Here is a 27994-nt window from a genome sequence, read left to right on the forward strand (position 1 = left end):
CTCCACACCATTGAGGCAGCGCAGGAAGGCACCCTTCGTTTGGACAGTAACCATGCACTGCCGCTTCCAGCATTGCAGAAAATTGTAGCGATAAAACCTATTGCTTGCTTCCCAAAGCCTCATTGCAGCAATGCTAGCCACTCCATTCAAAACCTTTTGAAGGTAGAATGCCTACAATATTTAAATTGGCAGCATAAGCAGTGTTTAATCCAGCTGAATGATTCAGTCGTGAAAGTTTGAAAATTCAGCACAAGTGACAGACCTCAGTAGGAGAGCAGTTTCAAAAGCCTTACTGTCAAAATTGGCCATGAAATCTACTTCTCTCTCATTTAAGGTGCTCCACCCTTTAAACAGTTTGCCTGAACATTGACACTTGTTCAGCTTTCTTAGCTGTGCTCTTTTAACATTAGTGTAAACATGCACACACTCAGACATGGGGAAATACTCTTTTGGAGCTCATCTTGTACAAAACCACTCTTGCCTCCTTATTCTAACCACAGAACATATTCTCATTCACTGTTAAGGCCTTGCACTGAGAACGCAATCCCAATGCCTCAGAGCTCAGAAATAGTAATAGGATAACTATGGAGCCGATCATTTGCTGTCACCAGTGACGTAGCATGAGTTGCCAGTGCCCAGGGCACCACTTGCCAATAGACTGGAAAGAAGGGCAAAAGCTTGGTGACCTACGCTAGTGGCAGCCCCGTGAGCATTAAGCACAGTGGGACGGGGGATTGGTTGGGAGCAGGTATCTTTCTAAAACCTTTGCAGAGGATGCCCTAGCAACTGGCCCTTGCCCAAATCCTCTCCTCAGTCATATGTGCATTTGCAATATGGAGGAAAGAATGAAAGCCCCCCACCTACAACCTGAAATGATCAGTTTTACCACTTACATAATGCTTGGCAAAGTCAGAACAGCTTACAGTGTTGAGCTGCTGTTTTCTCTCTGTTCTGCAGCATAATAATAATAATAATAATAATAATAATAATAATAATAATAATTTATTATTTATACCCCGTCCATCTGGCTGGACTTCCCCAGCCACTCTGGGCGGCTTCCAAAAGAATATTAAAATACTGTGATACATCAAACATTAAAAGCTTCCCTAAACAGGGCTGCCTTCAGATGTCTTTAAAAGTCTGGTAATTGTTGTTCCCTTTGACATCTGGTGGGAGGGTGTTCCACAGGGCGGGCGCCACTACCGAGAAGGCCCTCTGCCTGGTTCCCTGTAACTTGGCTTCTCGCAGTGAGGGAACCGCCAGAAGGCCCTCGGTGCTGGACCTCATTGTCCGGGTAGAATGATGGGGGTGGAGACGTTCCTTCAGATATACTGGACCAAGGCCGTCGGTTTTACCTCAGTTAAACCACATTTAGCCTTCTGTTTTACAGCACCGCATCTGGTTTGGGCTTTCTCACTAGAATAGGGATAGCCAGCATACCGTGGATACAACTCCCATCAGCCTCAGCCAGCAGCTAGGGATGAGGTGAGTTGTAGTCCTCAACAGAGCAAGATGGCTGCCTCTGCTCTAGGACCTCTTCGATTATCAACAGACTTTAAAAAAATAATAATATAAAAAACCCTCAAATTACTTCCTCCCAACCCACAACTACCACCTTTCTTCCCAGTACATTTGACTGATTGCCCAACCCTTTCATGGCAGCCTCTACTGTACATACAAGCGACAGCAATTCATGGGTTCAAATGCCATAGCAATTCCAATGGCCTCTGGGGAAATATGTCATTTGCCTTATTCTTTCTGAATCTTCCTCCCATTTCTGTAGCAGCTTTTGAAGCTTGTGTATCACTTCTGCACGGACCCCAGTGCCGACATGCCTTTGCTCTATTTTCTATGACAAAATATTTGTGGCCATACTGTGACCAAGAACTCATTACTCCTAATATTCCTCTCGTTCTCGTGTCGTCGATTCTATTAACAATTTGTCCTGTGTCAAGTAAATGAGACCTAGGGATAGACAAATTCCTGATGCTGTACAAAGTGAATAGTGTAATATAGGCTAGTATGTTTTGGTGAGGATTTCTATAGGACGTGTGAATTGTTTTCTATGTGACATCAGGCTACACCTTTCTTTTAAGGAAGTAAGTGCATAAAAGTTTAGACAACTTTTTAAAAACAGTGAATATTTTTTGATTATAAAGAGACATTTGTTACTAGAGTTTACTATTTCAAGTGTTAACTCTTATTTAAATATTGGGTTTTTATTACTACATGCCTCCATTTGTTCTGTTGCATAAGAGTGCACAATAATAATAATAAAAATAAAAACAGCCTCTGCCTTGTGTTTGGTGTGCAGAATGTTTATCAAGCATTCCACAAATGGGGAGACACCGCAGAAATGGCCCATTTTTGTGCTACCACCTTCCGGACCTCACTTGGAGGAGCCACACAAAGGAAAGCCTCAGGTGATGATCACAGGGTTTGGGTCGGTTCACATGGGCAGAGGCAGTCCTTGAGGTATTGCAGTCCTGAACCGGCTTTATAGGCCAAAAGCAGCACTCTGAATTGGGCCCGGAAACTAATTCGCAGCCAGTAAATTTGGGGCAGGATTGGTGCAATATGCTCAAACCATCTTGCCCCAACCTGGTCTTCAAATTGAGGTTTTCGAACCGTCTTCATCAGAGGCAGCCCAACGTTGTCCAATTCACTCAAAAGTGGTGCCAAACACCTGCAAGGTCTGGCAGTGCAAAAATCTAATCTAGAAGTTACCAGAACATAGACAACAGAAGTCAGGCTATCCCTGTCCAGATACGGGCGTAGCTGGGCCACCAGCCGAAACTGATGGAAGGCACTCCAGGCCACTGAGGCCAACTGAGCCTTGAACGACAGCAAAGGATCCAGGAGGACCCCCAAGCTATGAACCTGCTTTTTCAGAGGAAGTGTAACCCCATCAAGAGCAGGCAACATCCCACCCATCTGGTCTAGGGAACCACCCACTAACAGGGCCTCAGTCTGATCTGGACTGAGCTTCAGTTTGTTGATTCTCATCCTATCAATTGCCGAGGCAAGACTGCTGGGAGTAAACACAATAACAGTCTAAAAGTGTTTTTTAAAGGTACAGACCCCCACCATCTCCTTATGGGGGTGTCTGCATATGTCCTAAGTACCACATACTAATTTTGCTATTCAGTTCAATATACAATTTAAGGGGATTGCCTCAGTAAGCAAGTTTTTGCAGAAAGAGGGAGGTTTCTGAGCTCAGGTGGGCTCAGGCTATTCGCTGAAGCCCAAACAGAGGCTGCCACAACATGAGCAAATCAACTGTCAGAAATGCTATTTCATTACTCAAGCATGAGTTACGCATGTGCATTGGACTCTGACTAAACCCATGGTGAAGTGGGGTGCTTCTGAGATATCTAGGACTTGGCAAAGGTCAAGTGGCATCCCTCCAAGGTGACACAAGTCAAAATGAGGAACCCTGAGTTGTTCATAGCACAGTGGCAATCCAGACATAGGAAGAAAATGGTGCAGAAAAGGATCCGCTGGAAGCAAAAGCAAGCTTAATATAATGCCATTTGAAAGATACCAGGGAGGGACAGGTCAAGAGAGTGATCCAAGGGGAGTTATTTGATTCAGAAAGTTAATCCCTTAGTTGTTCCCAGGTCTGCATAAAGTGTGTACATGCTAATTTTTATCTGTATAGGTGCAAATCTAGGTTTCCCCCAAATTCAGCTCAGAAAGACTGTGCAATGCTGTCCAAACTCACCGTCACAAGTACGGCACAATTACATTCAATGCAACCCCTTGGAAAATGAACGGGACTTCTGTAAACGCAGGTGTGAAGCACATCAGACTTGCGGTCGATTTTACAACATAAAAATATATCTGCAGATTCACCATTTTATTCCATGTCTTCAGTACACCAGATGAAGCTTGTTTGGCTAAAAAACATAAATACATATCCTGAAATTTGGTCTGGCTGCCATGATTGGTACACAGATGGGAGAAAAAGGAAAATCAAGGTGTGTCTTCATAAAATACTTTTGCATAGAAACCACATCGAATGCATTCATGAAAGCAAACCAAAAATGTGTGATGAAGTGGACTGGAATCCATGAAAGGGTATGCCATTATAATAATGTGTTTTAAAGTGCCACAGGACTCTCTGTTGTTGTTTTCAAACCAAAAGCACAAAAACTTGTCAATCTAGTTAACTATACTAACTACAATACTGCATGAAAACCGTCGTTAACAGTTTTCACAGACGGTTGGGAAATATCTTGTTAAAATATTGTACCCAGGAAATTACGCTGTGACGTGCAATATCAAAAATTTCAGGTATCATCCATCCAAAATCTCCAGAACTGCTCACAAGGTGTCATTCAAAAACTCATGGCATTGAGCCAGTATTTATGCTGTTTAGCTGCAGTTGCTCATAGCCTTCAAGATTCCAATTCTCAGGTTCCACCATTGCCCCACTTGACATTCTGCTGCCTAACCCAAGGCTCTTCAGGCTTCTATAACAGAGATGCAGAATGTGTGGTTCTCCAGATACTGCTGGATTACAGCCCCTTCATCCCTTGCTATTGGCCATGACGGAAGGGATGATGTTTTATTGGCAGTCTGCGACATCTAGAGGACCACAGGTTAGCCTTGCTTGCTCAACAACATCAGAACCATCCATGGCATCAATAAAAAGGTAGGCCAAAAGGATCACACCTTAACAGCGCAAAGAGCTAAGACCACAAAGCACAAGACAAACATACGAGTACCAAATACAACCCCAGTTCTGCATACAGTCTATAAAAAAATATTTTGTAGATCTTGGGCCAGTGCTCATTGTGCATCATAAAGAACAACAACTCAGAGAATCCCGAATAAACATTCTTTCCATTATTATGCTGGTACACAATTAATTCCATGAAAAGTGGATTGCCAGTATGACTGGTCAGCAAAACTATGTGCAAACTTCTATTTCACAGTGGTTTGGACATGAGACGCATGGCCATCAGAAGATTACTGTTCACAAATATCAGAGGGTTCCCCCCCTCCTTGTTGTTTGTTTCATTCAGATGTCAGTACCACATCAACAGTCTCTTCCACGGTGAGGCATGTGCAGATACCTAAATGCAGTTGTGTGCAACTTTTTACTGGAAGCAAGGATTTGTGGAGTGGAATCTTTACCCAACAGATTAGAATAGGGATAGAATGAGCAGGGACACTTCTACCCAAGCAGACTCTCTTCTTCCCAAGGCAGGTTGAGATGTTGAGACAAGAGATGAGCATTTATCCCATAATCCCAATGAGAGTCAAGGGTGGCCCTCATTTCAACAGCCATTCAGCCCGCTCTAGTCTTGGCCTATGCAAGGAGGACACTCCAGCTCAGGGGTTTCCCAAACTTGGGTCTCCAGCTGGTTTTGGACTACAACTCCCATCAACCCTAGCTAGTGGTCAGGGATAATGGGAACTGTAGTCCAAAAAAGTTGCAGACCCAAATTTGGGAAACCCTGCTCTAGCTGCTTCCCAATCCTATCCCCTCCCAGGCACTTTTTACACCCTTGCTCAGGCATATAACTAAGAACGACCTGCCCCACACTTGGAGAACCACTGAAGAACCAACCTTTACAGATCAGAACATGCTGTGCTGGCTGGGCCAATGCAGTTCAAAACATCTAGAGGGCATTCACAAGCGCAGGAGAAGACCACTCACCAGCAGGAGATCAAAGGCCACTGCTGATTGATTACAGTGCACTACAAATAAGAATTCACTGTCTATTAAAGTTTATACAGATATTTACACCTTACCTTTAAACAGAGCACTAAGTTACATTTTTAACAATCACATTTGTAACTGTATTATTAATCTAGTATGAAGTCTAAAGCTAGCCTTGCAAGTAAGTCTGCAAAGGGTAGCAGCCCAGACAATTCATCCTGGTCTGCCTCCATTTACTTGGAACCCAAAACAAACAACTTTTAAGTTTCCCTGCCCATTTGCCTAGAGGAGATTCCTACCTGCCACGTGTAACCAACTGAGTGACCATTTGCAAACCCACCCGAAGCACACTTTGCGAGGAAACGAAGCTCCCCTTGAAATAATGTCCCTATACTTCTCTTGATCCATAAGACGCTCTCAGCAGACAGAACCATTCAATAGATGTGCATATGTAACTGAATGTTACATCTCTGTTTTAATGTGCATACCTCTTTAACCTTTGCTTCTACCAGAGGTGTGTGCAGAGAAGCTCCTTGTATGCTGGAAAATGCCTGTTTGAAGCGCAAATGATTGAAAAACAGGTTGCCCGTAATATAATTTGGGGGTGAGGAGGACACTCAGCTGCAATTAAGCATTTACTAAGAAATTGCCCTTGAGAAATCAAGATTTAAAAAACCAAAGAGCGCCTTTACTTCTAAATTTATGTACTAAAGTTATCGTTATGTATTAATTACAATATGTACATTTCTGAAACCTAAAATCCAAAACAGTACCATAAAAATGCATGCTGTTGTTAATTTTCATGTTGTCAAGAGGCATGCTAGTTCAAAGTTACATTTACTTTTGTCATTGGCCTTTATTGGCATAAGTTACGTTTACTTTAAAAAGCGACATTTTAAATTTAGAAAGTAAGCCAATGCTGATCCATTTTGGTCTCCAGCACAGTTAAAAATTATTATTATCCATATATCTTGCTTTGCACAGCAGGTTTATGTATCATTGTTCCACGGCACTAACAAGGCCACTGAATCTGGGGATTCAGCCTTCGGGCCAAAGTCATTCCAATAAGCAACTCCTATTTTTTAAAAGTACCTCCCTTACAACGCAACTTTACCACTGAAGTTTCGCTTACTGAGAGCTGGCTGTCACATGTGTGCACATCACATTTGCAGACATCAAATGGTGACACATTTCTATAAAAGTCATCACAGATCCAGGACTAAAGACGGATAAAATTGCATGACATTACCTAGCAACAAAGTCAGCTTACACACCGAGTGCTGAGTGATGCATATATGCCTATGTGAACCAGCCCCAAACCTGCATGATTCATGTTCAGTTTTAGCCTCTGCTAATGATACAGGTTACAGCCCTCTTATACCACTTACCTTCAGAGTACATTTCCTCTGACTTTTACAAAATTCGTCCAAGGTAAATAGTGCCAGGATTGTCATCCAGCCTGAAGAAGAAGAAGAAGAAGAAGAAGAAGAAGAAGAAGAAGAAGAAGAAGAGGAGGAGGAGGAGGAGGAGTTTGGATTTGATATCCTGCCTTTCACTCCCTTTAAGGAGTCTCAAAGCGGCTAACATTCTCCTTTCCCCTCCTCGCCCACAACACTCTGTGAGATGAGTGGGGCTGAGAGACGTCAAAGAAGTGTGACTGGCCCAAGGTCACCCAGCAGCTGCACGTGGAGGAGCGGAGACGCGAACCCGGTTCCCCAGATTACGTTGACTACCGCTCTTAACCACTACACCACACTGGCTTGCAATCTGGAGTCCCGCTTCTTCCTGACTCCCATTGCAAACAATATTCAAAGCCCCAGTACTGAACTTTCTACGTTTAAGTGAACTGTCACTGTTTTATTCCCCACAGAAGTTTCATGTTATAAACCATAGCTTGCCATTCAGAGCTACATAAGCAGTGCAAGTTATAAATAAATATTCTAGCTGGAATCCAAATGGTTGCTTCCAATTCTGCTTTGTGATGTTTTAGAGGGATTTTGGACTGTGTCTTCTTTAAAAAGCAGAGGCATTAAATTATTGTGAAGCTGTTGTGTTTTTTTTTATAAACTACCCTCTGTTTTGAAAACAGTTTGCTGTTTAAGAAACACAAGTCTAAAGTCATCTTAGGTGTATGGAATTGGTTGCACAGTTGTTTGGATTTTGGAGCCTCTTTATAAATAGCCTCAATGCATTTTAGAGCATGCTAAATGTTCTACAGCAAATGGATGATAAAACAATACTACCCTAAGATTCTGAATAGAAGGTGATGCCACCCCACAATTGCCCCCCACACCATTCCAAGTGAAACCTGCAACTTTCATCCAGGGGATTGGGCTGAACTATTAGGGAGACGCAACACAGCAGTGGCTACAAAACAATGCCATTTCCCCCGATTCCACAGGTGGAATATTTGCAGGCTTTGGTGGGAGCAACTATTGGACCACAACGCTAATGTAAGGAAGGAGCCATAGGACAAGTTTCTATTTACTCATACACTCTCTGCACGTTTGCTCTAGAACAACGAATGGGATCGCTCGAGTGGGTCTGATCAAATTGTCAAGGACCATCAAAACACTACAAGGAGGAAGGTTACCAGCTCATGATACTGGGGGAAAAGGACAGAATTCTCATTACGTTCATAACATGAAAAGCCAGAGAAGGCGACAGAATTGGAACACAGCCATTTGACTCAAGGAGGGGCGAAGCCTTTAAAATTGGGCATGGAGCTCTAATATACGCTTAAGAATAGCAGCTGCATCAGAGCTAATGTGCAAATGAGATACAAAACCTTGGTCTAGGGCAGCAAATTATATAGTGTGCATTTTCAGAAACTGACATTTCAATAACTTATTTAAATTAAAAGTTTCTAGTCCCAAGTATTCCTCTCCGCTACGCTTTCACGCGGCAACCAGCTGTCCTGGAAAACCAGTTCAAAGGAAGCCGTTCACTCTGGGAGGAAAACCAGCACTGAGAGAATCGGAAAGCTGAAATGTGATGACATCTTTTGAGATCCCGGCAGTTTCAGATGCTGCTCCGTTCCTCAGTTTGGCCGATCCGGAAGACTTTAAAAGCTGCTTCCGTGAAGACTACAATATTTCCAGATCCACGTGGCGCACCTCAGGATTCAATTTCTGAAATGAAAACCATAATGCTTTTAAACAAGCACGTGGGAAGAATGTCAACACCGCACAATGGATCAAATCTTGGATTTGAGTTGAGGCAAGGACCCGAGTTCAGAGCTCTGCTCAGAGGCTCTCTTGGCAGCCTGGAGTGATTCATTTCCCCAGGCTGAGTGAGGAGAGGATAAAAAGGGAGAATCCCATATACACAGTCCCGAGCTCCCTGGAAGAAGCATGTGATCAGTACTGAACACATGCAAAATAAATCATTCGGATTTAACATTTTATTATTCCATCCTGTCTCTGAGCAGCTCAGGGTGCTTTCCATGGTCTTCTCGGACTCTCATGATACCATGAAAAACTGCCTGCGAGGTGAAGAGATAACAACTGACCAGAGGCCATATAACACGTTCCACAACTGAGCAGGGACCTGAATCCAGGTCTCCCCTTCCAAATTCAACACTCCACTCACTGCTCCACTTTTGTCCTCGTGGACTTGCTGATTACGTTTCTGGGCAAGTAGAATCATAGAAGAGTCGGAAGGGAATCTAAACCAAAGCATCCATGACCGTGAACAACAAATTCTTGATGTAGGCATCCTCAGCTACTTCTTCTGAAGTGCTCCCTTCCATCGCAGTGGGGCTTCTTCAGGAGGCTGTTCCCAAAACGAGGGGGCCAGAGAAGCCAAGCCAAGAGCCTTGAGGCCAGTCATGGGGAGCCTCCAGCCTCTGGGCCTCTCACATTCTGTACCTTAGGGCTCTTCCCAGGCCACACACCATCCCTGTACTCTCTGCCTGGCTGGAAGGTGTCCCTGAACTTTGATCATGCATCTTTCTTTGCCTGGCTTTTGGAGGTAGGGCAACTACCATATTTATCGCTCCATAAGACACACTTTTTTCCTCTTAAAATCTAAGGGGAAATGTCTGTGCGTCTTATGGAGCGAATGTGTGGTCCCTGGGGCTGGGGGGGGACGACCTGGGCTTCCCCCGCCAGCTCCGACAAGCTCTGGGAGCACTCACTGAGCTGCTTTTTGGGGCGGGGGGGGGCGGGCTTCCCCCATCAGCCCCGACAAGCTCCTGAGCAGCTCTGGGGTAGCCTGCGAAGCCTCCGCAGGGCAGCGGGGAGCCTTCATCTTGTTGCCCTGTGGAGGCTTCGCACAGCTATCCTTGGCTTTTGCGGGAGGTGGGGGAAGGGACAGAGTGAGGCTCTCTCACTTCCCCCACCTCCCGCAAAAGCCCCCAAGAGCCGCGTTCCCTTTAAAGAGCTGCGCGGAGTGTGTGTGTGGCTCCTGGGGGCTTTTCCCTGAGGAGGGCTGCCCTTTTCCCTCCACGGGGAAAAGCCCGCAAGCGCCGCACACACGCTCCACGCGGCTCATGAAAGGGAGCGCTGAGCAGAGCCTGGGATGCATACAGGCTCTGCTCAGCGCTCCCTTTAAATAATTTCCCCCCCCCTTGAATCCCCCCCCAAAAGTAAGTGCGCCTTATGGTCAGGTGCGCCTTATGGAGCGAAAAATACGGTAGCTTGCTTTTGCATCTAGCCCACCACCAATGTGCGGCCCCCAGAATGTTGTCCATAAGGGAATGTTCGCCCCTGGACAGAAACAGGGTTCCCATCCCTGCTCTGGGTCTTTGTTTACAACTTTTTAACCACCCGTGAACCTGAAATGGGCATATTCACCTAACGAAGCCTCAATTATGGAAGGAAATCATTTCCTGCAGAGGCCAGTTCAGCAAAGAAGTACATAGAAGACACACAGAATCACTGAGTTGGAAGGCACCCTGAGGATCATCTAGTCCAGCCCCCTGCAATGCAGGAATATGCAACTGTCCCTTGCGGGGATCGAACCTGCAACCCCAGTGTTATCAGTGCCACACTCTAGCCAACTGAGCTATTCAGCTGATTCCTTCTCCCTTTTCACCAGCCAAACTCTTACCTTCAGCTCTTTCTCAAGCCGGTCGACTTCTGCCCCTAGCGTGTCAATTATATTTTCGCCATGTTTCAGCATGAAATTCTCTAATTCTTCAGGAGTCGTCACCTGCTGGATTTCCTGCCGTGAAGTTAAGCAAGCAAGCTTTAAAAAGCGGCAAGGGGGGAAATAACAAATATGCTTTCCTATCTTGTAAACGCAAAGACTTTTTCACGTAACGAGTAATGCCATGCCTCAAAAAATGGAAGCACGAACCTATTTTCACTAACTGCTTAAACTCAAGTGTTGGCACAGAACTGGACTGTCAGCTGGCAGTGATATCTATTAACTGGCTACATTCATGTTGTGTGTATTCCAAGTTTGTGAGCAGGTGCAGAAAATCCACAGAGCTAAGGACCCTTGAGAACCTCAGGCTTTTATTTACTTTTTTTTAAAAGCAAGTTTCTAATGCTTACAGGTGCAAGGTTAAGCTTCAAAGCATCGCCTGGTGAAATCTCCAAAGCCAGAATTTTATTTGAACTTTTGGTAGGGAGGTGATAAAGCATGGGCAGCTTGCTGTCCTTCTCCAGAAATGCAGAAACATGCTTACAACCACTAAGGAGAGGAAGACAAACTTGCTTAAACTGCACTACTCACTCAGGCTGCAGAATCCCCAGTGCAGAATATGAATTAGCTTAGCACAGCTTTCTGTTTAACTAGATGTTACAAGTAGACCCCATTATTATACACCGTTCACAATATCCTTCATTTTTAAGAACACACTTCTTAGAAGTTAATAAGGCTTCCTTTTAAAAACACACACACAAAAAAAGGATAAGTTTTATGGTAATGAAAACCATACCACGTTAAAAACTGAATTATCAGAGCAGAACTAAATACAAAGGACACGATCCAGGCAAAAGTTAGCCTTTTACATTCCATTTGTTTTAACTTTCCTAGAGCTGAATGTTTGTGAACATTCTAAGGCATCACATCAGCTCAGCCAAAAAATAATCCCCTTCTCATTAATGTAGGATTAAACAATTCCTCATTTATGTTGTTGTGAGCTGTGAAGTAAAGCTACATTGTAAATAATTCCCTGTTGTATTTACAGTGGAACCTCGGTTGTCAAACATCTGTTGACAAATGTTTCGGCTTTTGAATGCCAAAACCCCATAACTGCTTCAGTTTTCGAACGATTTTAGGAAGCCAAACATGCTCCCGTTTTGAGTTTCCCTATTTGTACTGAGGCTTCCGCATTCAGTTTTCAAAAGTTTCGGAAGTCGAACGGTCTTCTGGAACAGATTATGTTCGAAAACCGAGGTTCCACTGTACTTGTCAAAAGTGTTCTACGCCAGCTTGGAAACCCACAAGGCAGATTTGTATACAGCCTATAAACTTTAGAGGAATTGTGTATAAATACAAAGTACATATACCACTGATCTGGGGGTTTTAAGTGCACTTAAGAAAAACTACTGAAAACAACCACACGTATTTATGCATACTTGTAGCAGCTGTTCAATGTCTTGTTTCTCCAGGTAAGACCGAGTAACAACCCGTCCATCAAAGTCGACTTCTGCTTTGAATCTCACTTTACTCATTCCCATATCTGTGGCTTTAACATCATGAATGGCTCTGAGATAAATATTTTGTAGGATGTGGTGGGACAAAGCAAAAACAATTAGGCATTTCAAACTGCCCAAGCAAATGGCCACATGACCCAAAACTGACTTTCTTCCCATAAAAATAAATAAATTCCAAAGTTAACTTGAAAGAAGAACTCATCATTCCACCCATTACATGCTCTGTCTTTACTGTTGATGGTTTTTGCCATCAAATAGGTCCTTCCCCACCCAACTCTCTTACCTTACAGCAGGATCACTTTCCAGTAACTCTGTAAGTTTCTGTAGCTGGTCAGGTTGGATGGATCTTCCCAGCAGAGCTTCAGTGTTGGTGTAAATAAGGAAGGCTGATACAGCTCCCAGCAGTGTCCCCACACCAAGGGACCCAAGACTGTCATAGTATGGGTTACCTGAAAGGATACACACAGACACAAATTCATTTCTCAAAAGGGATTCCTGTTGTGTGCCTTCTCCATTTCTCTCGGTGGAGATGATCACTTAGGGATGAAGCTAGCCACGCTATGCGGCACTCACACTTTTCGCTAGGTAACCTGATGTCGTGGATTGGTTGGGTGCAGAGGAATGATGGGAAGAACCAGCTGGGGAAACACCAAGGGAAGAAGGCTCAGAGCCCGGGGATTGGTGGCGGGAGAACGATGAGTGGGCAGATGGAGAAGACTGGGGAGGGAAGAGGTGCTGGAAGCTGAAGAGGCAACAGGGCTTAGTGAGCTGGGAGAGTATGTGGCAGAGAGGAGCCCAGAATCAGAGGCAGAAGCTGAAGCAGAGGAGGAGGGAGGCCAAGAGGCAGAAGGGAGTCTGGCTGGTGAAGACTCACAGGTGTCTGCAACAAGCTCCCCTCCCCACTTATCTCCCAGGACCAGAAGAGGCATGAAACGGGTGGAGGAGAGGTTGGCTTCATATAGGCACAGTCTCCAATTGCTTGGGGGAACCCTGGAGAGGAGGGAATTTAGACGGCTGCGTGGAGGTGGAGACTTTCACTCTCAGCAACTGATCCTACTTGCCCAGTAGGGGCAAGACTGAATGGGGATGAGCTTCTGTGGTCATTAAAAGGTAAAGGTAAAGGGACCTCTGACCATTAGGTCCAGTCGTGACCGACTCTGGGGTTGTGCGCTCATCTTGCTCTATAGGCCGAGGGAGCCAGCGTTTGTCCGTAGACAGCTTCCAGGTCATGTGGCCAGCATGACTAAGCCACTTCTGGCGAACCAGAGTAGCACACGGAAACGCCGTTTACCTTCCCACCAGAGCGGTCCCTATTTATCTACTTGCACATGATGTGCTTTCGAACTGCTAGGTTGGCAGGAGCTGGGACCGAGCAACAGGAGCTCACCCCATTACGGGGATTTGAACCGCCGACCTTCTGATCGGCAAGTTCTAGGCTCTGTGGTTTAAGCCACAGCGCCACCCGCGTCCCCTCTGTGGTCATTAGACTCCAACAGGTCTGTGCAGACTGTATTCTTGCTAAAAAAAAAGTTAACTCCAACTTGCCCAGTGTGATTTACTGCCGGCTTGCTCCCAACGCCACTTAATGGATGGGACAAGAGTGAAAAATGTAAGTTACAGTATTACGCAATTCACACATCACTAACCAGAATTGTGAGGAGGGAGTTAAGGATGTAGGAGCAGAAATGGCCAATTAAGGTCTCCATTTAATTAAAATTACTCTAACCCGCTCTTCGGGAGAAAAAGTTGTATTAATCATGATCAATAATCATGCTTAAAAAACACACACAGCCAAGATAGCCCCTGCCCGCAGACTTACAGTCTAAAAGTCATGACGAAAAAGGAAAAATGCATGAGAATGGAAGAGCAAAACTAGAATGCTGTCAGAACATTGCACAAGATCAGTGGGGTTCTAGACTAGCCTTGACCCCAACATGCAATTTTTCTATGTGCAAGGGTTTTACAGAAGCAGGATTCAAATCTCCAACCTGCAGCACTCCAGTCCAATAAAGTTTTGTCTACTTATCCTCAGTTTGTTTTAAGCACTTGACTATTACTGGGGGTTTTTTTGCCAATTGCCTTAGAAGAAGATTAGCTTCTTCTAACTTGCCCTGCTTGCAAGTTAGAAGAAAGTTCTGCCAGGACTCAAACTCACAGAAAGGCTTACCTGTAAGAGAAGTCAGACCCATACAAGTAGCAGCTAATGTCACGCCCAGAACGGCTGCGGTATCTTCTAGCAACACAACATTTGTGCTGGGATCACGAGCCTGCATGACTGAAGATTGAACATGGGTGCAATAGTGAGGTGCTAGCATAGCCACACAAGAGTTAAACAAATGAAAACTTGCCAAAGCTTTTAATAAAGTGTTTGCTGCAAAGTAGAGTTAAATGTTGATAATGTTTTAAAATATGATTCTACGGACATCTCAGAGTTCAACAGTTATTATTTCCTTGGTAGCAACAAATTCCAGGAAGCACTAATGAACGAAAAGGCTTTTCTTCCCATTTATGAGCAATACAGGAGACATTTAGCTGTACAAATTCAAAATAAGTAAAAATGACACCAGAACAGCTTCTTGCTATGTTTTACAAAATGAGTAAATTCATCTCATGTTACGTACCATATTGGTAGAAGGATACATCTCTGGCCCGAGCACTCCTTCGAATTTCATTTATAGCTACAAGAAGAGTAGCTGGAATAAAAGCGGTGAAATAATTGTTTCAGTAAGAGAAAGAACACAAGGGAAACATTTCAACTCCCGATGAAAAGAGAATGATACCGGGTAAAACAGCAAAGAAAATACAATATAAGAAATAAAAGAAGCAATGGAAACACGAGTAAAAAATCATACAGCATACAGTGTACTGCAATTGCTACAACAGGCAAATAATAATAATTAAGTGGTCCACTATCAGCAAACTTTCAAATGAGGAGGGGGGAGTTGGGGAACCACTGCTCTAGACTGAGTTAAGATATACAGCTCAGACTGACTGAACTGCCTGCAACTAAGGTTCTATATCCAATTCCTGCCTGTGACTTGACGACCGACTTGAGATGAGCCTAAGAATTTGGGGGAAACAGCCCTTCTTTATTCCTCTGAATTGCAGATATCCATGCCAATATCAGAGACTTGCTTTTTTCATCTGGTCTCTTTCAAAAGATGTTTGCTGTGCAATCCAAGAAGCTCATCAACAAAAATCCCCTCTCACAGCACCAGCTGTGCGTTTCTTTGCGTCAAGTTCTTTAACTTAAGTGATTTGATCAGCCCACCTAGATGCCAAATCACTAGTTTTATTTATAGATTTAAAAAACGCTCTCCGTGTCAGAAGTTAGGTGGGTGAGGCAAGCAGGAGTTTTATCCCCCAGCACACACACACACACACACACACACACACAGCACTTTAGCTTTGCATGCTAAAGAGTTAAACTATAATAGCTTGAAATGTTATGTGCTTAATTTTGTATGCTCACTTAGAAGCATGTTCAAGCCTTAAAAAAATTATTAATGCATCAGCAAAGTAATGGCAGAGTAATAATGCATTTTCCCACTGGAATACATACCTCCTTCAGACACCAGTGATCCTGCTAAAATACAATAAGCCTAGAAGTAATAGGGGAGAATGTAGTTATACAGTAAGAGAAAACAGTAGTTTGTTTTTTTTCAGGAATAAAAAACAACTTCCTATATTGTGAGACGAGACAGAAGCAGGAGAGCCAAAATATTAAAATTGTGGTAATCTCAAGAAGCACTCTAGTCTCCTGACTCATAGGCTAAAGGCCAGGACTGTGTTTTGCCAAACTGGTCAGACTATTACAATGGTGATACTCTGTAGCAGTAGTGACTTCCTAGTTCTGAAGCACACGTAACTCAGGCATACCATAATATGCAACACTATTGACATACTGCATCCAAAATCAAAATGTTATTGCATCAAAAAAAGAGGAGACCTAGCAGTAAGGCGTGGTCTCTGTCTTTACAGCCTGAAAACATGCCCTACTTCTTGCAATACTTACTTCAAGACCAAGATGGATTGCTTTTTCTGCAGCCTAAATGCTGCCAGTTTACCCATTCCCCTGCCTTCCCCCCCAAAATAAAAGAAGTTATCGAACACAGCAAGGCGAGCCCCGCAAAAACTACCCACTGTCTGTGTCCAACACTGCTGTTCTGCTAGCACAGCAGGCTAACGAAACGAAACTTCACTAAAGCATTGCAATTTTCAAAAGACGGCGACAACTCACCCAAAGAAGAGATTCCATGGGCTGAGGATTCATCAGACCTATGATGCCGTGATACCATGAAAGCCCTGCGCCCATCATGAAAATGCCAACGCCACTGATCAGGGATGCAATGTAGCGCATGTTTGTGAAGCCATATCTGGGTGGAGATTTGGGAGAGGGAGGAGAGAGAGAGAAAGAAAGCATGCAATATTTGCGCACAAAATTCCTTTGTATGGAGGCAGACTGTTGGGTCCACCTAAGTCTGGGCTGTCTCTATACTGACAAGCAGCCAGCTCTCTAGGGCATGGGTAGGCAAGCTAAGGCCCCGGGGGCCGGATCCAGCCCAATTGCCTTCTAAATCTGGCCTGCAGACGGTCCGGGAATCAGTGTGTTTTTACATGAGTAGAATGTGCCCAGTCCCAGACACCAACGCACCCAAAATCACTATCTCCGTGATGCCATTCTCAGTCATCTTGGCTGCATCACAGTCGCTGTGGGGGGTGGGGGGAGGCTAAAGAGTGTGTCTGTGCAAGAAAGGGGGAGGGCGAGTTTGTGTGTACATGCGCAGAGGAGGAAGGTATGTGCCCGTGTCTGCATTTCTGTGTTAAAGAGTGTATGTAAATAGATATCCGATGGACTCCAGCGAAGGACTTGCCCACTGCTTGGTCTGGCTTGCCCTGTGGCATGATCACCTGCTGTCATATATCGGCCTTGAAAGCAACGTGGCTGTCTGTCCCTGTCTTACAAGAAAAGGCAGAAACCTGATGTCTCCCCATGGTTTGGAGCCCGCTGGGTGGCTAAAAATCGTATCGGCTCTCATGTATTTTGAGGATGTTTAAAAAAAACAAAAACAAAACCCTACTTAAGTGGGGTGTGGGGTATTCCCTGGTCCTGAATGGGGTAACTGTGCCCCTGAGGTGCGCAGCCTGGGAGTCAGTCTGGACTCACAGCTGTCCATGGAGACACAGGTCAATTCTGTGTCCAGGGCGGCTGTCTACCAGCTCCACCTGGTACGCAGGCTAATACCGTACCAGCCCGCGGACTGTCTCGCCAGATTGGTGCATGCTCTAGTTATCTCCTGCTTGGACTACTGCAATGCACTCTATGTGGGGCTACCTTTGAAGGTGACCCAGAAACTGCAATTAATCCAGAATTAGAATTAATCCACCAGCTAGACTGGTGACTGGGAGTTGCCACCGAGACCACATAACACCGGTCCTGAGAGATCTGCATTGGCTCCCAGTGCGTTTCCAAACACAATTCAAAGTCTTGGTGCTGACCTTTAAAGCCCTAAATGGCCTCGGTCCTGTATACCTGAAGGAGCGTCTCCACCCCCATCGTTCTGCCCAGACACTGAGATCCAGCGCCGAGGGCCTTCTGGTGATTCCCTCATTGCGAGAAGTGAGGTTACAGGGAACTAGACAGAGGGCCTTCTTGGTAGTGGTGCCCGCCCTGTGGAATGCCCTCCCTTCAGATGTGAAGGAAATAAGCAGCTATCCTATCTTTAAAAGACATCTGAAGGCAGCCCTGTTTAGGGAAGTTTTTAATATTTAATATTTTAATAGTTAATACTGTATTCTTTTTAACACTCGATTGGGAGCTGCCCAGAGTGGCTGGGGAAACTCAGCCAGATGGGCAGGGTGTAAATTATTATTATTATTATTATTATTATTATTATTATTATTATTATTATTATACAAAAGCTAACACAACCTAAATGGAAAACCTCAAAGACCGTAGTCCATCATTGAAACACAATACTTTAGAACTTGTCATTTGCCACAAATCGCTTTCCAATATTGGCAGGTGCCAAAGAGAGGCGCACATGGACAAAACTGACCTTACATGTGAAAAGCCCAAACTACCAGCTGTTTCCATCAAACCTGGAACCTGAACATACGCAGCAATACGTCGCAACGTTAAGTTGGAAACACTGAAAAGGTGTCCAATTTGGGCTTCGAAAGACATTCTAAACTACTTTAGAAGTTAGGGACTTTTAAAACTAAAAAGGAAAAAAGACAACATACGGATGACTGGGATCTGGCGTCCTCACCGACTGACTGATTCCCAATGCTAGTAAAGCCTGGATATGAAAAGAAAGAAGAAGTGGACAATTTCGAAATCATCAAAAACTTTTGAAAAAGATTAAACAGAGAATGCCACTCTCTACACCGAAATGGCAAATATGACCGTGAGGATCAGGCACCAACATGACAAGAAATTCAGTCAAGAGTGGAAAAAGTTTATAGAATATCTTAAAGACCACTGTATATAATTAAAAACATTAGCAGGACTGTTGTGACACTTATAATGTAATATGAGTTAAGGTAAAAAAGGAGATTATTATTCATAATAATGAAAAATTGGAAACTGGGGGCGTGGGGGGAAGTCCAAGGGATCTGAGTAATCCCAGAAATATAGAAATTGAAAAGGATGTGAATATTGTCTTTAAAAAAATAAAAATCAAACTTTTTAAAAAGAGAGAGAGAGAATGCCACTCTAGTAACTCAGATTTACCGCAGACAAAAATAATACCAATTTTAATGTTTGGGGAAGAAATCAGGAAATTTTAGTTGAAACAGAACCTGGCAAAAACCCATCAGGAAAATGCTCATAGGAAGTATTTCAGATCTTCATTGTGAACCATTGTGGTTTCAAGGCATCAAGAACATCATTGGTGGCACGCTACTTTGTCACTACGTAAAGAAGACATCCATCTCATTCAGAAGAGCAGGCACAGGTGGCCTGCACCACATGCTTGCCAGAGGCCTCACACAGCCCACCAGATGCTTCAACAAACCTCATTTCTACCTGCGCTCAAGGCAGAACGTCTCAGCAAAAGCAAAAAACTCAGCATGCATGTGCGACGCCATAGAAATGTCTCTCCACTACACATGCTCTTTCAAACAGCAATCCATCACACCAGCAATTGGGATGTGAAGGGGCTTTGCCCAAGCGTATTTTGCTCCCTGCAGCTTGGCAGATAGTGTCAGCACCAGTCACTGTTGGAAAGCTGGGCGGCTCACTAGAATACGTCTGCTGATGCCAAATGAACTGGCCTTATAATTTTACAGCCTAAGGAGGCTATTCTTTTTTAATAGAAAGCGCAATGTTTCAAGCAAAAAAATGTTAAGCCACCCTGGCGGGTGTGCAAATGTCTCAGTTCCAGTAAATAGCAGATTAGCTGCGAAAGAAAGTGTGCTTGAAATCCTGAAGGAAGCTGTTTGTAGATTCGCAAAAAAGCTTCAACCTCGGCCAGGCTGCTGCTAACCCAAACACCCCACTACTTCAAGGGCCAAACCCATATAGAGAATTAAACCAAAACGTTGTGAAGACAAACTCAAATTCTCAATTGTTTGAAAGAATGAAATTGCCTTAAAGCTTTAGATGTTGGGGGTTGTTTTTCATTATTTAAAACTGTAGGGATGTTCTTATCTAAATTTGCAAGCCAATTCGCCTTGACTAACATATTTGAAAAGGCAAGGCAGTGATTTGTGTTTTCCCTGCTATCTTCAGTTACCCTTTCCTATTCGTTCTAGCCCTATTTAGGGCATGAGGGAGTGGCAGGAGGAGTCGTGTTCTTGGCCCCGCCCCCAGTGTCTCATCTTATTCTTTCAGCAACCAAAATATATATATAAAAAATTGTCCAGTAGCACCTTAGAGACCAACTAAGTTTGTTCTTGGTATAAGCTTGCGTGTGCAGCAACCTCACGTTGAATGCAGTTGTGGGAGAAGAATGAAATGGTTTTAGAATAAAATACAGTGATACCTCAGGTTACATATGCTTCAGGTTACAGACACTTCAGGTTACAGACTCTGCTAACCCAGAAATAGTACCTCGGGTTAAGAACTTTGCTTCAGGATGAGAACAGAAATCGTGCAGCAGCAGGAGGCCCCATTAGCTAAAGTGGTGCATCAGGTTAAGAACAGTTTCAGGTTAAGAACGGACCTCCGGAACGAATTAAGTACTTAACCCGAGGTACCACTATAGTTGCACTGCCCTTTTTTTACTATTATTCATTGTAAACGCTCTGTTTTGCCATGCACCTTGGAAGATATTTCTGTTTTGAAAAGTGGCCTGGACACAAAATTTTATTAAATACAGTGGTGCCTCGCAAGACGAAAATAATTCGTTCCGCAAGTCTTTTCGTCTTGTGATGTTTTTTGTCTTGCGAAGCACGGTCCGTCGCAACTGCGCCTCTTCAAGCGGCTTTTTAAAAAAAGCGCAAGACGTTTTCGTCTTGCGAAGCAAGCCCATAGGGAAATTCGTCTAGCGAAGCAACGCAAAACCGAAAAACCTTTTCATCTAGCGAGTTTTTCGTCTTGCGAGGCATTCATCTTGCGGGGCACCACTGTACTTGACAAAGCAAGCATAGTTGCTGCATATAGACCACCATTCGTAGAAGGAAATACAAAATACTGCAAAGCGCAATGGACAGGCTCCAGCAACCCGTGGCCTGTTTGCACTTCCTGGCAAGTCTCCCGGCCACTTTATGCTTCACACTTTGCTGCGCTTATAGTGGGAAGAGCAGCCAATGAACAAGAGGGTCAACATATAAGTCCGACACAGAAACGGCCAACAAAAAAGAGAATACTCACTTGATTGCAAGTGTCTGCTAAAGAATGGATGGCTTCGGAGAACATGCTTGCAGAACCCGTGTAGACCCAAGCAAGGAGCTTAAAAAAGAAATTCAAGCCATTTCTGAGGATAGAGAAAGGGGGGGAAGTCTTATTGATAATGTGTTGACAGTTTTCTAAGCACCATACTAAGATTAAAATGCTACGATCGCTGCCTTTATCGTATGAGAAAGAAGGGAATGAAGAAACAGTCCAAATTACCAGGCTATCGGGGTTAGTTTGGGGTGGGGGTAGCCGATACAGGGAACAGTACATCAGAACTGAGTGTAGGGGACTGGGAGCATGTTGCAAGCTCCCTCTCCCTTTCATGTTTTGCTTTCATCGTGGTGTAGCACTATGTCTGCATCAGCATTAACCACAAATGGTATTTACAAGATTCCCCCATCATCAAGCTTAGAATAGCTAGTTATGGGTCTGAGAGGGGTGGGGGTGGGAGGGGGACTTGTTGGCAGACACCAATGCTAAACCCTGGAAAGGTCCAATCTGTGTGGGAGAGGGAAGGATGAAGGGCACATCTACAGCACACATCCCTGATGTCCAAGCGGAAAGTTACAGCCAGAATGGATCACGGCAACTTTGCAGTCATGAAGTAGAAATTGACTGGAGACCCCAAATTTAAAAATGTACATCCAAGCTGGGCATACTACTAGCAAATATGCTAACTGAGCTCTCCTTATAAAAGTGAAATTCTGCTTTCCAGGATATGACCCACAACTGAAGCAAAAAACCCCACCAATTAACCTTAATATGCATGCCGGAACCTAGAAACATGTACGCCTAAAAATTAAATAAAAACTTACATGCAAATAGCAACCATGACAACTTTTCCTGGTCCACTCAGAAACATAGTTGACGTGCTGGAACGTGGCTAAATTAAACACAAGTACACCGCTTAAAATTCATTGATTACATTATGAAAACCATATATGCAGAATGCTAAGTTCTACCTCTGTAATAATAGCTAGTCCTACAAGATATAAACCAGGTTAAATAAATTTTAAGCAAGTTTATGTGTGAGTTGCAATTAATTATGGCTATTCAATTAAGTCTAAATGTATCCCCAACTGAATTTATTTTATATCCCACCCACACTTTATTTACAGATTCCCTTTAGTTTTAGATGAATCACAGAATCATAGAGCTGGAAGGGTCATCTAGTCCAACCCCCTGCAATACAGAAATCTCTTGCCCAATGAGGGGCTCGAACCCTGAGATTAAGAGTCTCATGCTCATGAAGGAACGCAGCATTTTAGAAGTGACATTCCTTCCTGCAAAGAGAGAGAAAGGAGGAATGCTTTTTCTAAGGAGATGCCTGTCACCTCAGTTTTTGGGGAATACTTGTGTTTTGTAAAATAAACCTGGCGCCTGGCTCAAGGGCACATTGCAGTGAGGCAAAAGCACTCGAGAAGGGGGTGGAGCAAGATGGTGAGGGGAGTGGCCTGGCAAGATGGCCGGACAGAGGCCTGTAAGGGTCAATTTCAATCTGTTTGAGGTTCCCTACCCTCATCCTAAACCAACTTATCCCTGCTCGCCAGGCTATTGTGTGTTTTTCTGTACTCCTGCAAAACCACAAGACGCACAAAACTGCAGCTTTTGCCTATAAAGGAACAGCAAAGATGGAAAACATTCACCCACCTTAGTTTCTCCTAGGAAATCTTTGTATTCCTTCAACAACCTCTGGTTTCTAAACAAATCTGAAAAGATAAATAATTATGAAGTGGGCACTGCGAGCGGAGAGAGAAGCAGAATATAGACCCATTTCTTCCTGACACAATACACAAAACTATGCAGCATCCCAAGGCATCTGCATCAGGGCAAGCCACACTCCTCAGCCCCCTTCTTCCTCTGCAACCTGTATGGCCCTGATAATTTCTGCAGAGTTTTGCACTATGTTCTATAAACCCTGGCTTGTTATGTACAAAATAGGCACCATGGCTTTTTCAGTGACTGGGGGCGGCCGCCGAGACCACATAACACCGGTCTTGAAAGACCTACATTGGCTCCCAGTACGTTTGCGAGCACAATTCAAAGTGCTGGTGTTGACCTTTAAAGCCCTAAACGGCTTCGGCCCAGTATACCTGAAGGAGCGTCTCCACCCCCATTGTTCTGCCCGGACGCTGAGGTCCAGCGCCGAGGGCCTTCTGGCGGTTCCCTCATTGCGAGAAGCGAAGCTACAGGGAACCAGGCAGAGGGCCTTCTCGGTAGTGGCGTCCAGCCTGTGGAACGCCCTCCCATCAGATGTCAAAATGATAAACAACTACCTGACATTCAGAAGACATCTTAAGGCAGCCCTGTTCAGGGAAGTTTTTAATGTATGATATTTTAGTGTTTTTTGGTTTCTATGGAAGCCGCCCAGAGTGGCTGGGGAAACCCAGCCAGATGGGCGGGGTACAAATAATAAATTATTATTATTATTATTATTATTATTCAGTTAATTTGTTTTTGTGACTGTGTGGAACTCAGTTCAGCTACTGATTGATTGTGTGACTGCGGAAAAGGATAAAAGCCCCCGATCCAGACAATGACTATCATCAGTGCAGGTAAGAAAAAAAATTAATTAATTTTAATTTTATCATCTACAATACTGTCTTATTTGTTTCATAGTACAGTACATTAATTATTGCTTTCATTGTGTGGATCAATGGTCTCGATAGATAGTAAAATTCATGTTAAATTGCTGTTTTAGGGCTTGTTTGTAAAAGTCTGGAATGGATTAATCCATTTTGCATTACTTTCTATGGGAAAGTGTGCCTTGGTTTTGGAACACTTTGGTTTTGGAACGGACTTCCGGAACAGATTAAATTTGAGAACCAAGGTACCACTGTACATGAGGTACGGCATGGAGACTGACTGCTGGGCTCTGTCAAATGTACACTTGGGGGGGGGGGATGCATTGCAAAACTTTCCACAAATACTTCACAACCACACTGAAACCTGAGCTGAAAATAGAAATGTTCAAGACTTTGTCCACCCCCATTATTCGTGATGAGAACACACAACTAACTTCAAGCCCAGAGGTGACATTACAGAACGTGCATTGATCAAATATACTGTACAGGAGTCAGAACTCTTACACTCTTTCCCCCCCCCCTTTTTTTTTTTGGTAGCATTCCACACTTACTCTCTCTGTATTGTATTTCTGCTTCTTTACGCCTTTTTCTTTCACGTGCAAGAGCTTCCGGGCTCCCCCAAACTTCTAAAGACCTGTACCAGGAGGAAGGAGAGAAGGAAGAGAGAAAGTGATAGGAAGTGAAGAAAAAACTTCATTTAACTTGCATGACAATGATGATAATAATAATATGTTGTTCTTATATTTATACCCCACCCATCTGGCTGGGTTTTCCCCAGTCACTCTGGGTGGGTTCCAGCACAGTTAAAAGATCCTTTATGAAATAATACACTTTGTTTTCTATTGCTTTTGACCCCAACCTGTAGTTTGGAACTGCAACTATCATCAGCTCCAGCCAGTAAACCAGACCAAACCATCTGCCCCAAGTCAGGGAAGCCAGCTTTTGACTATGGAAAAAAACGAAACAGCAAAGAATTTGCATTTTCTGCCTCTTGCAATTCTAAACACAGGTCGGTGTGGAAGTATGACACTACCCCAAGCTGAACTGAAGAGAGAGGCTTTGCTGATTCTGAAAGTTCTTGTTGAAATTAATTTTCTCATAGTAATATAGCATGAGGTCTTACTCATCTAAGCCCAGGTACCCCCAGCAACACAGGGAATGGCAAAGGCACTAAAACCAACTATAATATATGGGAAAGTGTTAGAAGTTAAATACAGTTGTACCGTGGAAGTCGAACAGAATCCATTCTAGAAGTCCATTCGACTTCCAAAACATTCGGAAGCCAAAGCACAGTTTCCGATTGGCTGCAGGAAGCTCCTGCAGCCAATCAGAAGCCCCGGAAGCCCCGTCGAACATTTGGGTTCCAAAAGAACGTTCGCAAACCGGAACACTCACTTCCGGGTTTGCAATGTTCGGGATCCAAGGTACGACTGTATATATTTTGGATAGCCAAACCCAGGAAATGTTGTCAGACTCGCCCTTACTTTGCCTCCACGTCCGTCCTCAAAAACACAGTGAAAGCCTCTGTGTCGTCATGGGGGCTTCGTCGCCTGATTTTCCTGAGCTGATCTAGGTCACTGTTGGGAAAACAGAAACAGTTTTGCGGAGAGGAAGGCAGTATTACCAGCAGGCATTAATCTACTTACTGAAAAAGTAAAGTGATCGTCACAATATGCGATTTCTGGATCACTAACATCAGGTGGCATTTTTTCAACCTCACCACGTTCCAACGTGCGGCTTGCTCTCGTATTAAAAGTCAGAAAGAGATACAGACCAATTCTTTTCATTCCCCGTACCAACCTGCCAGCTGCCTACGATCTGGCGAAGAGGCTCTTCTCTGCTTTGGCAGAGGCTCGGTTGACAGGGAAGAGAGAAAAGGCGTTCTCTGTAGCCACATGGCCAGTGGTCAGGGATGATGTGGGCTGTATTCCAGCAAAATCTGGAGGGCTACAGATTCCACAGCCCTGCTATCAAGTAGTGCTGTTCACATGTTGCTCACATTCAGGGCACAGCACTATCCAAGAGAGGCAATGTGGTGTAGTAGATAGTGTTGGACCCTGAGAGATCAGGGTTCGAATCCGCACTAAATCATGACACTCCCTGGGTTATCTGAGGACAGCCTTACCTGTCTCACAGGGTTGTTGTGAAAATGAAATGGAGGTGGTGGAAGAGCCATGTTGAGCTCAGGGGAGGGAAGCTGGGACATAAATGTAATTTTTGAAAATATGGCGGTGGAGCAGGGCCACACTTTTCCTCCCTGCCACTAAGTCTTTTTTTCTGCAACAAGTGACAGTCAAATGTGAGCACCTACTCGTGTGAAGGGGCTCAATACAATGAGTCACTGTGCCACCAGGTATCCCGGAAACCATGCACACCACAGAAATACAGACACGGAGCGCTAAACCATTGTTTGCTCAAACCGTGGTGAATTCTTCATTATAGTTAGCACAAGCCATTGTCTGGCATGATAGCTGAACTGAGCCTCTCTTCTAGAACGTCTACATAATATGGAACTGTGCTCACAGTACCCATTAACCGTGAAGTCCTTAGGTGGTGTCTCTACTTTATTATGAAGCTGACCACTCTCAACCCCAGTGAAAAGTATATGGTAACCAAGAGAACAGAGCTGTCCCCCAAACCCAAAATGTTACCCATAACCTCTGGTATCATGATCCTCCTCACATTCCTCTGGCTACTTCATATCCTACCGGTTAGCTTTGACACACTGCAGCAGTTCTTACAGAATTTCAGTCTAATTTTTAAAGAAAGAAATGATCATACCTGGACTTAAGGCAGAACTCATTTATTGCTCTGACACCAGTGATGAAGTTATTCTTCATGTATTTTGGTCCATATTCTCTCTTTTTAAGTACAGCTTTCACTTTAAGAGGGAGGAAAAGGGCGAGACTCAGTTACGAGCGCCACCAAAGGACCTCTCTACCGCGGGGAAGCCAGTATGCATGAAAATATACAGGCGTTCACCTATTCATCTCACCTCAATTGAAATCTGGTAGCGGACACCCAAACATGACAAAATCATTGCAGAAACAAAGCAAATGGTAAGCTCAAGAAGTGAATGGGAAGCTGGATACATACACATAGTAACTGGAGATGTGGGAATTATAGATAATTACCCGTTAAAGCGGCAGATTATAGTGTGAACATTAAATCATTTATAAAACAGACTTATTTGAGAATATTTCACTCTATGAATGCACTACATGATCTGATCACGCAGAATAAAACAATGGGAGGCATTCCATGCTAGGCTAATGGACATGATTAACTTAGGTTTACTGATTTCAATGGGCCTACTCTGTTTAGAAAGGAAGTATTTTGGAACAAGGAGGTCCCCACAGCAATGTCTCAAAGGCACTGCTATTCCTCACTGCCCAATGGCCTTGCAGCTCTGGCTTCTCCCGCCTCCATCTCCTGCTCAGCCAATCACACTGTTCTCAGAGTAATACTTAGTTGACTACAACCCAATGACTCTAGATGCTGGCATGAGAGCAGTTGATCCAAACAGGTGTCTGTCTTCAGCAGCTGCTCCATGGAGGCTGCAGCAACCTCTATACACACACCCACACCCCAGTGCAAAGCTATGTCATAATAATTACCTTTCACTTGAATCGGAGTTTGCGGCAAAGGTGGCGTTGGACTGCTAGCTGTTAAAAAACAACAATTAATTATTAGTCGAAGTTAATCCTACTTACTGCTTTCCAAGACAAAGACAGAAAGCCGGGGGGGGGGGAGTACATATTTGAAATTGCCACTGTTGCTTAAAGGAGGGGAAATAATACATGTGTTAGCCCACTGCTTAAATTTGACCTTTTGTGACATTTGATTTTTTAAAAAATATTTTTTATTGAATGATTTTATGTTACAAAAAAAATACAACCATACTACCACTAAATATAGTTAAGAAATAAAAATTATATACATCAATATTTAGTTTGTTATTTGTTATTTGCCGTCTTATTTCCTCCCAAACGTTTCATACAAAAACACACATATGTGCAGACACCCACACACCCGCACACAAAATGATAATAATGAAAGTAAGTATTTTTCCTTTTATCTTCCAAAATCTTTTCTTTATGGTGGAGACGGCTCAATTGAAAGGGAAACTCAAAGCAAAAATTTGCGGAAAAATTGGATGGTTATAGAAGATATGTTCAAAAATACAATAATAGTTTTGACTCCGTGCTAGCATTTGAGTGATAAAGGAACTGAAAGGAGGTGGATAACAATTAAGGATTTATTTTTTCAGAATGTATTGGAAAATTTA

The 27994-nt window shown here is 43.8% G+C and overlaps 1 protein-coding gene across 1 annotated transcript in view; it reads right to left on the reverse strand.

The window, feature by feature from the left end:
- Positions 1-3844: 3844 nt before the first annotated feature.
- Positions 3845-27994, reverse strand: part of SLC30A9 (solute carrier family 30 member 9) — a 34727-nt gene continuing 10577 nt past the window's right edge. The window contains exons 3-19 of the mRNA XM_081208916.1: positions 27324-27371; positions 26488-26587; positions 25191-25283; positions 24258-24340; positions 22772-22830; positions 21937-22004; positions 21098-21200; positions 18526-18581; positions 16520-16655; positions 15842-15881; positions 14901-14972; positions 14447-14554; positions 12563-12728; positions 12202-12331; positions 10724-10837; positions 7423-8802; positions 3845-7130 (exon numbers count right to left, since the gene is read on the reverse strand). Coding sequence (XP_081065042.1) covers positions 8758-8802; positions 10724-10837; positions 12202-12331; positions 12563-12728; positions 14447-14554; positions 14901-14972; positions 15842-15881; positions 16520-16655; positions 18526-18581; positions 21098-21200; positions 21937-22004; positions 22772-22830; positions 24258-24340; positions 25191-25283; positions 26488-26587; positions 27324-27371 — 1421 coding nt within the window. The 3' untranslated portion in view covers positions 3845-7130; positions 7423-8757. The remainder of the gene's footprint in view (positions 7131-7422; positions 8803-10723; positions 10838-12201; positions 12332-12562; positions 12729-14446; positions 14555-14900; positions 14973-15841; positions 15882-16519; positions 16656-18525; positions 18582-21097; positions 21201-21936; positions 22005-22771; positions 22831-24257; positions 24341-25190; positions 25284-26487; positions 26588-27323; positions 27372-27994) is intronic.

Source organism: Podarcis bocagei (assembly GCF_964188305.1).
Source record: "Podarcis bocagei genome assembly, chromosome: 9".
NCBI lineage: Eukaryota > Metazoa > Chordata > Lepidosauria > Squamata > Lacertidae > Podarcis > Podarcis bocagei.